Source organism: Kryptolebias marmoratus, linkage group LG9, assembly GCF_001649575.2.
Source record: "Kryptolebias marmoratus isolate JLee-2015 linkage group LG9, ASM164957v2, whole genome shotgun sequence".
NCBI lineage: Eukaryota > Metazoa > Chordata > Actinopteri > Cyprinodontiformes > Rivulidae > Kryptolebias > Kryptolebias marmoratus.
This window is the reverse complement of record NC_051438.1, coordinates 29,695,394-29,708,368: the sequence shown is the minus strand read 5'-3', so window position 1 is coordinate 29,708,368 and position 12,975 is coordinate 29,695,394. Positions and strand designations below refer to the sequence as shown.

The window sequence follows — 12,975 nt, the reverse complement described above, 5'->3', positions numbered from 1 at the left end:
CCCCCCCCACCACCACCACCACCACTCCCCCAGACGACAGCTTCATTAGGCTGAAAGAAGAGAGTTTTCACAGCTTTGTCGAGTCAGGACTCACAGCTCCTTCTTTCCTTCTCAATTACTCCTTTGTTGCAGCAAATTCAAGTTATTGCTCTCCAGAGCATATGGCCTCCTTGTCTCCCCGCTGCAGGAGTGGAAGGAGCACCTCCCCGAGCTGCAGAGCAGGACCAGGACCAGGACCAGGACCAGGACCAGGACCAGGACCAGAGCTTGTTTATAAAACTTTACTGATCATCCTCTTCAATCACAAATATTTCAACATTTAATTTCTCTGAAATGAGTCTGAAGCTTCCTGCTCTGCTGGATTCCCCAAATAAAAACCCTTAAACTCTGATGAGACCAGACCTCCAGACTCCAGACCTCCAGACCTCCAGACCTAAAGATCACTAGACCTTCAAACCTGTAGATCCCCAGACCACCAGACTTAAAGACCATCAGACCTCCTAAAGTCTACCAGACCTCCAGACCTCCAGACCTGCAGAGCTAAACAGTAAACTTTCCTTTGACCCCTGATCCAAGTCCGGACTATCTCAGAACCGGGCTTTTGGACTTGTTGCTGACAACAGTCTGATTTCTCTTCTTTTTGATCCTGATCCTGATCCTGGCCCTGGCCCTGGCCCTGGTCCTACTCCTGGTCCTGGTTTTGGTCCTGGTTTTCACAGTGAGATGGTGCAGATGGACCCGCCTCAGAACCAGGTTACCATCAGAACCGGATCTGTTTGTTGCTCAGATGTTCTGGTTTCATAAAGTCCTCCTGTTTCTCATTTAAAGCTTCTTCCTGCTTCACTTTAATGAAACCTTCAGCAGAAACAAAGTCAGCTTTGACTTTTTGTTTCCAGCCTAAAACTTCATTTTTCAGTAAGCCCCTCCTCCTCCTCCTCCTCGTCTTCCTCGCTGTGCTTCTTCATCACGTCTCTGCACACAGACGTCCAGCCCATTGTCCCGTCTGTCTGCGGTTATGGATATCTGCAGGAAGGTTTTAATGTAAAGGAACGTCAGCCTCCTTTCAGCCGTCTGCTGCTGTTTGCTCAGCCTCATAATTTACCTCCAGTTTACCCCACATTAGCAGCCACAAAGAGCTTGGCCTGCGGGCGCCATGGCAACGCCACGGCCTGAAAACACAGCACCTGAAAGGAGTTGTCACCGGGCCGGACAGCAAGCCATCACGGAGCCGTTAACCCGGAGACTGAGGATGTTTTCACTTCAGGGCAGAACAAGGAGGAGAAAATTATTCACCGAGCCGAGAGGAGAAACTTCACGTCTGCTCCGGCTGATCTTTGGCTCTTTGTGGCCGAACAGCAGCTGAAAGCCAAAGGAACTGTGGGAAACCAAAAGAGCTGAAGCCGAGTTTAAGGAGAAGAGAGTTTCTGAAGGAACCGAAGAGATCTCAGTTTGTAAAAGTTATATGAAACAGCTCAAAGTCTGCAGGAGTTCGATCACAAACAGAAAATAAAACCTAAAACCACTGAGCAAACGCTGACTCAGCGTTATCCCCAGCCACCTTTCAGTGCTCTAAGAGATGATCAGCTGTGGCGGCCATCTTGAATCTTTGAGCTCCATCAGCTCTGTTTGGACTCAGAGGGGACAGAACCTGGTCCCTGGACCTGGTCCCTGGACCCGGTCCCTGGACCCGGTCCCTGAACCTGTCAAAATAAAAGCTGCTCGGACTGTTGGTTGTTTTAAATCTGTTCTTAAATCCTTTTAGATCCACCTGAACAGGCCTCCCTGACTTTTAGTGTCCAAGTTCTTTTGATTTATTTTAAATTATTTTGTTTTAAGTGATATTTTACTGCATTAAAAACTGATTTTATTTATTTTACTCGTTACACTTCATTGTGTTTTGGTTTAGAAATGTGGTAAAAAAAAATCAACCTTGAGTTGAATCAGTTTAAGGTGATTTACTGAGAGTTTAATTCACATCCATCCACTGGATCAGGAGATATTTTACTTACAGACAGACAGAAACATTGTGTGTGTGTGATTTTACCTCATTAAAATTCAGTCTCATCTTTAAAACTTTAATCCTGTCAGAGCATCGCTCCAAAAAACTGCTTCTTTCTTTCTTGACTAAAGAAATTAGATGTCAGCGTATAAAAAACAATGTGAAATAAATATAAAATAAATGTTTAATAAATTATAATAAATGTTTAATAAACTTGAACTGACTGAGATGTGATCATTTGTTCCTTATATTGTAAATAAATTAGAATGTTTGTGACAAACGTCACAGTCTGGTTTATAAGTCCTCAGACGAGTGAAGAGGAGGCAGCTTCATTGTTTCACGTGCACACCTCCGCTCCACGTGCACGTGCAGCAGCTGTTTTAACACTTTGAAGTGTTCAGGCTGTAAAAGCTGGACCTGCCTCCACCTCCTGTTTCTGGAGCTGCTCATCCCACAGCTGCAGGGGTCTTTGTGCTTCATCATCATCATCATCATCTTCATCATCAGCATCAGCATCATCTTCATCATCAGCATCGGCATCATCTTCATCATCAGCATCGGCATCAGCATCAACTTCATCATCAGCATCATCTTCATCATCATCTTCATCATCTTCATCATCGGCATCAGCATCAGCATCATCTTCATCATCAGCATCATCAGCATCTTCATCATCATCATCATCATCATCTTCATCATCGGCATCAGCATCAGCATCATCTTCATCATCATCTTCATCTTCATCATCAGCATCATCAGCATCTTCATCATCATCATCATCATCATCTTCATCATCGGCATCAGCATCAGCATCATCTTCATCATCAGCATCAGCATCATCTTCATCATCAGCATCAGCATCAGCATCATCTTCATCATCATCTTCATCATCGGCATCAGCATCAGCATAATCTTCATCATCATCTTTATCATCAGCATCATCTTCTTCATCATCATCATCATCTTCTTCATCATCGGCATCATCATCATCTTCATCATCAGCATCAGCATCAGCATCATCTTCATCATCATCTTCATCATCGGCATCATCTTCATCATCAGCATCAGCATCATCTTCATCATCAGCACCGGCATCAACCTCATCTTCATCATCATCTTCATCATCGGCATCATCTTCATCATCATCTTCATCATCGGGATCATCTTCCTCATCATCATCATCATCTTCATCATCAGCATCATCTTCATCATCAGCATCAGCATTATCTTCATCATCCCTGATCCAAACGATCTGTAAAACGTTGACCCGGGATAAAGAGCTGATGGATCTCCAGACAAACAGCCAGGCTCTGGAGGTCAGAGGTCATTAAAGGGATAGTCTGGTCATTTCTGTCTGTCAGGGAACAGGACCTTCATCAGAACTTCATCAGAAGTCCAAGACCCGACCCAGTACACCACAGAACCGGTTGTTTCCATCGGTCCTCATCATTGAAAAGAAACTCACTGAGGAGAAAAGGAAAAAAAAAAAGTTTTTAAGTGTTTTTTAAAGATCTTTCTTTTATGCAGTACTTGAAGATCTGGATCAGAACCAGAACCAGAAACCTCAGAGTAGAGGTGAACATTTCCTGTCTGACAGATCGCAGCGCCCCCTGGAGGACGGGATGAAGTTTAGTTTTTATTTGTTTAATTTTCTGTTCTAACTCCTGCATGCTTCATATTTTAGTCGATCATGAATTAAATCTCATTCAGCAGACGACTGCCGGGACTAACTTTTAATTTTTCAAGATATTTAATTATTTACAAATATTTCCCCACAGGAACACATTCAGAATCATGCTTCTACTGTAAATATGACAAAAAAAAACTTTGAAACTTAAACTTCAACAACTTTGTTCTCTTTAAATTTCAGTTTTATCTTATGCTACTTTTAGCTTTTAGCTGGCGTTTAGCTGCTGTTTCTTTTAGTTTCATCTCTTCAGTTTCAGCTTCTGAACGTCAGCAGACATTCAGCTCTCAGGATTCAGGATTTCACAGAAAATGTTGTTTCTTTTGTTTTTATCGGGTCAAAACTTTAAACTTTAAAATGTTTCAGAAGTTTTTTTTTCCTTCTTCTCTCCTCGGCTCGTCTTAGTGTTCGATCTGCTGTTCTTTATTTTCCTCTCAGATCTTCTTTATACCTTCAGACCTTCTGTAAGGAACACATCTGAAACTGTCTCCAGAACCCCTGAAGGACGTGTCCAAACTGGGATGTGATTAAAAAGCCTTTTCCTTCTCTGTGCAGCTGATCCTCTCGGGGTGAGGCAGGACCGGGTCGCCGGGGCCCCACACGGGCTTGTGCCGGCCCTGCAGCCGGAGCAGAGATGATTTGTGTGCAGCCTGGCTCGGGTTTTGTTCTCGCTGAGCTCCATTTGAATAAGAAAGCTGCCAATAGAGTGGCTGAGGCAGAAAGAAAGCAGCACAAAAGGCCCGAGGAGCTGAATTTGGACGAAGGACAAACCAGGAGAGGAGTGAAAAGAAGCGCAGGGCGGACGGACACAATGGAACAATTCACCTTATAATCGCTTTGATATATTATACATGCCTGAAGACTCTAAACATTGTGTAATTATTTATAAATGACTGCCCCCCTCCCTGCAGAAGAAAGGCTCTGCAGGTCTCTGCTTCTCCTCGGCTGAAGAAACAGAATAATTAATGGAAAATTGTATGCTTGTCTCATAAAGATGTCTTTAAAAACCACTTAAAGAAAACTGTTTGTGTTGGACGAGACAAACAAAGAGCTGGGCTGAGGTCCTCCTGCTCCTGCTGCACCTCCTGCTCCTAGTCCTCCTGCTCTTCCTGCTCCTCTGGGTCCTCCTGCTCCTGCTGCACCTCCTGCTCCTCCTGCTCCCCCTGCTCCTGGTCCCTTGCTCCTCCTGGTCCCCCTGCTCCTCCTGGTCCTTCTGCTGCTCCTGCTCCTCTTGGTTCTGGTTCTGACGTGCTCAGGTGAAGCTCACACACAGCAAACCTCTGCACAGATTTTCTTTAATTTAATACAAAAACCAGAACTTTTCTTCTCCGGACGTTTGAGTTCTGCAGAATGAAAAACATCAGAAATTAACACAAAATGACAGAAAACTGAAAAGTTTTACTTTATTTCTTTTTTTCTAAAACTTCCAAATTTCAAAAAACCCACAAATATTCTTTAAACAAATTGAACGAAGTAAAAGACATGAACTCACCTTTCAGTTCCGGTTTAAACTGCCACGAAGGCGGGCGATCATGTAACTGCATGTCCGCAGGTTTCTTAGCAAAATATCTCATGAAGACATGAACGGATTTTAATGAAACTCTCAGGAAATAATTGTTGAATTTATCTCCAAAACTCGGAAGAAATCGGATTCAAGCTACTAGTGAAAACACAATCCTGTCTGTGACTCAGTAGCTGTGGTAGTAGCTGAGACTGATCCCCAGCATTTACTCTGAGCGCAAACAGATCTTATTATAACTTAATTATGACTTCAGTTTCAAACTCTGGGATGAAGGACAGCAGCTCAGACTTTCTGCTCCACATCGTCAGTGACGCAACTTCCAGTCCTGAGGACAAACTGTGTCCCTGCAGAAGACGTATGGGTCCTCCCGGCGGGGGTTCTGGTTCCGTTTTTTTCTGTTAAAACTCTCTGAAAGCGGGTTTCTGCTCCTTTCTGTCTCTCAGGGGTGGGTGGGGATTCGTGCGTGTCGCTCGCGTGGCTCTCCGCCTCCTCTGATTGGCTGGCCGTGATTACCGGCACGCTTCTCGTCGCGCGGCGTCATTATGTTAATGAGGCGGTCCGGCGGCACGGGGCAGACCAGCTGTGGGGGTTCGGGGGGTTCGGGGGGGCGGTCATTGTTCTCCACATATATAAGCGGTCTGAAGCCGGTCGTGTGCCAGGCTCACCGGCTCGCACGAGCTGATCCAGAGCGACACGAGAACCGCGGTCCAGTTGGGTCCGAGCTCCCAGAACTTCAGGTGAGTTCACGCGCTCCTCTCCGCTCCCCGCGCCATCAGACCGCTCGCGCTCCGCTCACCGCTCCGTCCCTCTCCCCACAGAACCGAACCGAACCTGCGCTCCGACATGGACCCGGTCTACTCGGACAGCAGCAGCTGCGACCTGTTCACGAACACGGACGACGAGGACAGCCGCGGCGCGTCCCCGCGGCGCGCCTCCTCGCAGCCCGAGCAGCAGAAGAAGCGGCGCCGCGGGCGCGCGCGCGGCGACGGCACCACGCAGGTGGTGAAGAAGAACCGGCGGATGAAGGCCAACGACCGCGAACGGAACCGGATGCACAACCTGAACGACGCGCTGGACGCGCTGCGGGGGGTTCTGCCCGCCTTCCCGGACGAGACCAAACTCACCAAAATCGAGACTCTGCGCTTCGCCCACAACTACATCTGGGCCCTGTCCGAGACCATCCGGATCGCGGACCTGCAGGCTCCGCTGGCCCTGTCCGAGACCATCCGGATCTCGGACCTGCAGGCTCCGGTTCTGCTCAGCCCGTCCCGCAGTCCGGACTCCTGCTCCTGGAGCTCCAGCGGCTCCTCGTCCTCCTCCTCCCCGGCCCACTGCGCCTCCTCCCCGGCCAGCCCCGGGGGACCGGAGGACTTCCCGCTGTTCGGGTTCCGCAGCTTCGTGCCGGGCATCTACTGACGGGTCCGGTACCGGAGAACTGTTCTGAGGCGTCCGGGCCCGGAGAACTGTTCGGACACGCTCGCACGGCTGGTGTCGGAACCAGCAGAACTGCAGTCTGAGCTCATCTGACGGATTCTAAAAGAGGAAAAGTTTATTTTTCAGATGTTTAGTTTGTGTTTTCTCCTTCAGAACCCTTTGACCTTTGACCCCGCATCTTACAGTCTGCAGCCGGAGGTGAAAAGTTAATTTAATAATTTGTTAAACTGATGAAGCAGAAAACGGAGCGTGAAAATCCAGTTTCTGCGACAAAAGGCTGAAAGGAGCTGCGCCCCCCCACACACACACCGCCCCCTCCATGTCTGTTAGGTTGTTGTTGTTTTTATTTATTTGTTTCGTCACCTGAAATTTGTACATAAAGAGATTTTTTATTCTATTTACTAGAACTTTTGCTTTTTTTCTACAAATGAAATAAAGTTTTTAACGTTTTTAATAAATTTCTGCAGTTTCTGAGTTTTTCTGCATCGAATCAAAAACGATATGTGAGCGCGCGCGCGTGCACGAGCCTGTTCTGATGTTACCAGCATCTGGAAACAGCTGATGAAAGTGTGAATAAAATGTATTTAAAGCTAAAAACAGATCATTGATTCAGGAGCAAAAGGAACAAGAAGCTTAAAGATAAAGATTATTTTAAATTAAATTCGTTTATTTGGTTTCCAGAAGGTTTTCCTCAATAAAAACTTTTGAGTTTAAATTTATTTTTCAAGACTAAAATATTGAAACAGATTAAAACTATAACAAAGTTTGTGAATAAAATTAATTCCGTCAAATTTTAAGTTTTAAAAATTAGTTTAGAGAAGAACTTTGTACAAAATCTATTAAATTAGAAAATTAAATAGTAGTGGTTTTTATTTTTTCAATGAATTTAATTAAAACGAAACAAAATTAAGCTAAAAACTGTTAGAATAAATCTGTCATCTAAAATAAGTTTCACTCAGAGTTTGTTTTTTAGTTTTTTCAAGACAAAAAATTAAATATTTTTGGTTTTGTTGTAAAACTGAATGAATTTATGTTAAATAAATATTGAGTTTCGGTGGTGATAAACTTTTGGATTTTTATTAAAAAGCTAAATTTTAAATTTATTCGTTTTTCTAAAAGCGACGGAAAATAATGTTCAACCAAAGAAAAGTTTTATCAGCAGCTCCCTCCTCCTCCCACCTCCTCCTCACCTCCTCCCACCTCATCTCCACCTCCTTCTCCTCCTCTGCCTCCATAGGGGAGTTTACCCCCCNACGTGCGGACAGAAAACCAGGAGGAAGAGGAGCAGCGATGAAGAGCGGCTTTAGACTCAATAACATCATTATTATTATTATTATTGTTATTATTATTGTTCTTGTTGTCGTTATAAAGAGATAAACGTATTTATTTTATTTAAATGAATGAAGTTTAAACACAATAAAGTCTGAATCTGAAGTTTAAATAATATTAAATTTAGATGAAAACAAACTCTGACGCCTCTTATTATCTCTGCAGGGACGCGGAGGCGCGCGCGCCCCCGACGCTGACGCCCTGTATTGTTGTTGTGCGCGGGAGCGTGCACTAATTGAGCGGGATTAGCGGGCGGCGGGCCGCGTGCACCTGCAGCCTCATAATGAGCTGCAGGAAGTTTTAATTAGATTTTTATTGTGACTCGGAGGGTGAAGCCAAACTGCCGCGAGCTGCGCGCTGATTGGCTGCAGGGCACGCGCACGCCCCGCGCACACCAGTCCGGGTCCACGTGAGGCTGATCCCGAGTCCGAACCTGCAGAACCAGAACCAGAGAATCAGAGTTCCTCCTGTTTACAAAAAATATATATTTTAGATTTTAACTTGTTTTGTTTTCTTTGGGTCAGAACCATTTAGAGTTTTCAAACAGTAACTGTTTGTTGATCCACAGTTCTCCTCTGGTTTTCCTCTGGTTCTCCTCTGGTTCTGTTTGGTTCTGTTTGGTTCTGTCTGGTTCTGTCTGGTTCTGTCTTGTTCTGTCTGTGTACATCAGCAGATCATCCTGAACAGAACCAGACCGTTCTCTCTTCACTGACTTCACTCTGAGGTGAAGTTCTGGTGTTCCAGGCAGAACCCAGAACCGCTGTGGTTCTGTTCCTGTGGACTCACACTGAGCTGCTCTGGGGGTCAGAGGTCAGAGGTCAGCGTTTAAAGGCTGACCTGGGATCAGAGCTGATGGGAAGTGTGTCTGCTGTCACCTGGAGGAGAAGAGGAGGAGCTCCTCTGAAGCTCTGAACCAGGGTCAGAACCAAACTGGATCAGAACCGGACTGAGTCAGAACCAGACTGAATCAGAACCAGACTGGATCAGAACCAGACTGGATCAGAACCAGACTTGGTCAGAACCAGACTGGATCAGAACTGGACTGGGTCAGAACCAGACTGGATCAGAACCAGACTTGGTCAGAACCAGACTTGGTCAGAACCGGACTGGATCAGAACTGGACTGGATCAGAACCAGATAGTTTAATAAATCGGTGATAAAAACAAATGAAATGATTTCTCTCTGTTTGCAGCATCTGGGCTCCATTCACTGCACTCCAACTCAAATGATGCTGTCGCCATGACAACCAGCAGGGTTAAAGATGGAGGAGGAAGTAACCATGGTGGGGGCGGGGTCAGCTTCCTGCAGTCTGTCCCAGCTGACTCCGCCCCCTCAGCTCTGAGTGAGTCACTGTATTCATCAGAACCATCGGATCAATACATCAGTCTGTTAACGCCCAGCAGGACTTCCTGTGTGTGTGTGTGTGTGTGTGTGTGTGTGTGTGTGTAGGGTACTTCTCCTCCATCTGGTTCTGGTCATTAATCAATAATTAATGTTTAACACGAGGTAAATTGACTGAAAGCTGCAGGAAGGTTGTGCAGAAAAACAATGGGTTCTGTTCAGAACTGGATCAGAACCGACTCAAAGGGGTTCAGAACCGGTCCAGGATTCTACTTTAATGTTTTTTGGATTTTAATGCGACTAAACTTTTTTTTTTTTTTACCTGAAATCTGAGTATTTTAAAACTTTCTGACAGAAATGAGAGAAATAATCAGCTGTTTTTGTTTACCTGTTGTTTACCTGTTGGTCTGGCCCCGCCCCCTCCCTGTCTGTCAAACACACTGATACTTAGAGGTCCAATTAGGCTCAACTTAAGCTTCTGTTTTATCAACAAGTCATTATCCTGCAGGAGGACGCCGGCGGCGCTCCTCCAGCTGATCTGTGGGGTCAAAGGTCAGCAGAGACACGGATCTGAACTCAGTCCGGGTCTAAAATCTGAATCCAAACCTGAGTTCTGCTCACAGAACAGCTTCAGGTTAACGCTTCAGACAAACCAACAAAGAAAGTTCTTCAATTGGATTGGACCGACCCGGTTTGATCAGTGAGAACCTAAGATCCGATCAGAACCTGATCAGGTTTGTGGATCGGTTTGGAATTAATGAGACGATGATTAAAGCAAACAGACGTTTTATTTAACAGTCGCAACAGAAAAAGAAGCAAAAATATTATCTAAAGCACTTTGAATCAAACAAAGAAAGAATGGCTGAAGACCTGATCGTTTGACTCAGATCAGCTGCAGAAATGAAATGGGAATGTACAGCAAGCAGTTGTGGCATATAAGCAAGTCATTTGTATATTTATGCAATATTTATGATATAAGGCTTTATTTTTTCTCACGAGCACTGAAGTTCAGGTAAAATTAACTGAAGCAGATGTTCTCTGAAAACATTTCAGATTTAATCAAACTTTCTGTTTAACTCTGGGTTACTGTTTATATTTCATATTAGATGAAATATATATATATATATATATATATATATATATATATATATATATATATATATTTTTTATAGTGAAGTTATCAGCGACAAACCTTGCTCCACACGACCTGCTACCTTAACAAGAGAGGTTTATTTCTCTGTCTGATTCTGGGAGAAAAAACAAACAAAGTAAAATTTGTTTCTTTCCTGTTGCTCCGAACTTGTATCAAACCATGACTCAGGCGTCCTGTTTAAGAAATCTCCAGTGATAAGAATAATTTGATCTCTAAATGTTCTGTTTTCATCTTTCTTATAAAAGAGAGGATGAAGATGGCGGATACTGGTGCCTGAAGAGGAGAGGAGAAGGTTGTGGTGGAGAGTGGGCAGGTAGGTGAGCTCTTTCAAACAAGTTTAAATCCACCTGGAATAAATAAAGTGAATAAAATCATGACAGCGGCTCTGAGAGACAAACAGGAAGTCATGTTCCTGCAGAACATTTACCGTTCTGTTCTGCTCCTCCAGTCGGTCTCGTATATTAGAGTATTTTTACTCTGAATGTTTGAGTATTTTTACTCTGTTTCCTGCTCAGAGTGAAACGTCAGGCTGCTTCATCAGCTCTCATTCAGCTCAGAGGAAATTCCTCCACATTGTTCTCAATTTGTTGGCCCACTTCAGGCTCTTTGTTTGGAAGGACTAAAGCTCTCCTCCTCCTCTCTGCTGTCAGAAACAGGAGGAAGGATTCCTGCAGCCAAAAGCCTCGAGGCTGTCTCCTCTGTTCTTTTTCCTCTCTGTGGTTGAAGATGACTCCTTTTTGCTCTTCCTCCTTCGGTCTAAAACACAGATTCACCCAAACAGGAAACTTGTACCAAACAAACAAGAAGTTAAACAAACAAACAAACAAACAAAGAAGCAAACAGACAGACAGACAGAGGATGGAAAAATGTCATATTTTGTGCATGAAATCAATCTTTTTGTCAAACAGATTTTGGAGTAAAAACTAAAAACTAGTCCCTAAACGTCAAAGACCTAAAAGTATCTCCATCTCCATATCTCCAGCTCTTGATGCTCCAAACTTTCATAAAAAGAAAGTGGGCAGCAGGTTAAAGGTCAAAGGTCATGGCTTGTTTGAAGGGCCGCAGCAGAAAGCCTTAGGTTCATCTGAAGGAACCAGAAGACTTCTGGACCAGAACCAGACCAGAGGACAGATGTTTACCCAGAATGCACTGCAGCTGTCAGCACGGTGGTGGAGGGCTGATGGTTTGGGCTGATTCTGGAGTCAGATGTGAGGCCATCTGTCCGACAGCTCAAGATCAATTTCTGTTCAATTTACAAAAAAAGGCTTCATCTTAAAAACATGAAACATCTGTAAATAAACAAACAAATAATGCAAACAGATCAAAACTCAGACAGTTGGAACATTTTACTCATTTTACCCAAAACATCTCTAAAAATATTTGACATCTGTGCAGTTTTTATTTATTTATTCATCATAAACATTCTGCAGATTTTACCCCCTTAAAATTCTTCTCAGTCTAAATGTATTTTATCTGATTTTGATTAAAATTGTTTTTTTTTAAACATGAATGAGTTCACGTTGGGATCTGCTGCGTTTATAAAAACTGTGACAGAAAAAAGATTTGAAGCTGATTTTTCCCTGAAGGACGACAAACGACCCGTTGTTCCTGCAGCAGCTGCAGGACAGTCAGAGTTCAGGGCCAAACACCCCCAACACACACACACACACCCACACACAGACACACACACAGACACACACACCCGTCAGGTGCCAGAGGACTGACGCCACCTGAACGCCTCGTGTCAACTCGTTGGTCTTTCAGGTCGAAGGTGAGTAGCTCCTCAGGTACAAGTGGCCGATGAAGGACTTGATGAAGAGAGCTTTAATGAGCCCTGAGAGGGGGGTGGGTGTGGGGGGTAACACTCTGCCCCAGGGCATGATGGGGGGGGGGCAGTTAGGTCCTCTTCAGGAGCCCACAGAGGCAGAACAGAGACACAGCAAAGTGTCAATCAAGAGAGCAACGAAGCAGCAGGAGCACACACACACACACGCACACACACACACACACATATGCACCCCCCACACACACACACACACCTTCACATCATAATCATGTAAGTAAAAACATTTACTGAACTTTTTACAGCCAATCAGCAGACGAGCTCAGATATTTTTCAAAATAAAACATTTATGTAAATTATACATTTATTTATAACAAAACTGCATTTTGTTCATATAATCAGTTTTAAAACATTTAGACATAATTAAACATTTAAGATTCAACTTTTTTGATTTACACCTGAAATTTCTAAATTTGAAATATTTTTTTTAATCTGCCCTCAAACTTCCTGCTTAATGTTTGTGAAGTTTTTATTTTTTTTTTACATTATTTTTTAATCAGCAGCCCTTTTTTAGGTGTCATTTTTCTGACTTGTTTTATGATTTTTTTAGGAGAATAAAGATTTATTTGATTAAAGCTCCATCTTGTTCTGAACTGACGTTTTTAGAAAATGAATATTTGAACAAACAGCAAGTACACAAGTACAAATCAACACGAGTCAACACCTG

At 43.9% G+C, this 12,975-nt stretch overlaps 1 protein-coding gene across 1 annotated transcript; it reads left to right on the top strand.

Annotated features, from left to right (window-relative positions):
• Nucleotides 1–5,847: 5,847 nt before the first annotated feature.
• neurog1 (neurogenin 1) lies at nucleotides 5,848–7,079 on the top strand. Its single transcript, XM_017441641.3, has 2 exons — nucleotides 5,848–5,945; nucleotides 6,027–7,079. Exon 2 carries the CDS (start codon nucleotides 6,052–6,054, stop codon nucleotides 6,622–6,624), a length of 573 nt encoding a protein of 190 aa, XP_017297130.1. The 5' UTR covers nucleotides 5,848–5,945; nucleotides 6,027–6,051; the 3' UTR covers nucleotides 6,625–7,079.
• Nucleotides 7,080–12,975: the final 5,896 nt, after the last annotated feature.

Coding starts and splice junctions, on each gene's coding strand:
- neurog1 (XM_017441641.3), top strand. CDS start 6,052: ATGGACCCGGTCTACTCGGACAGCAGCAGCTGCGACCTGTTCACGAAC.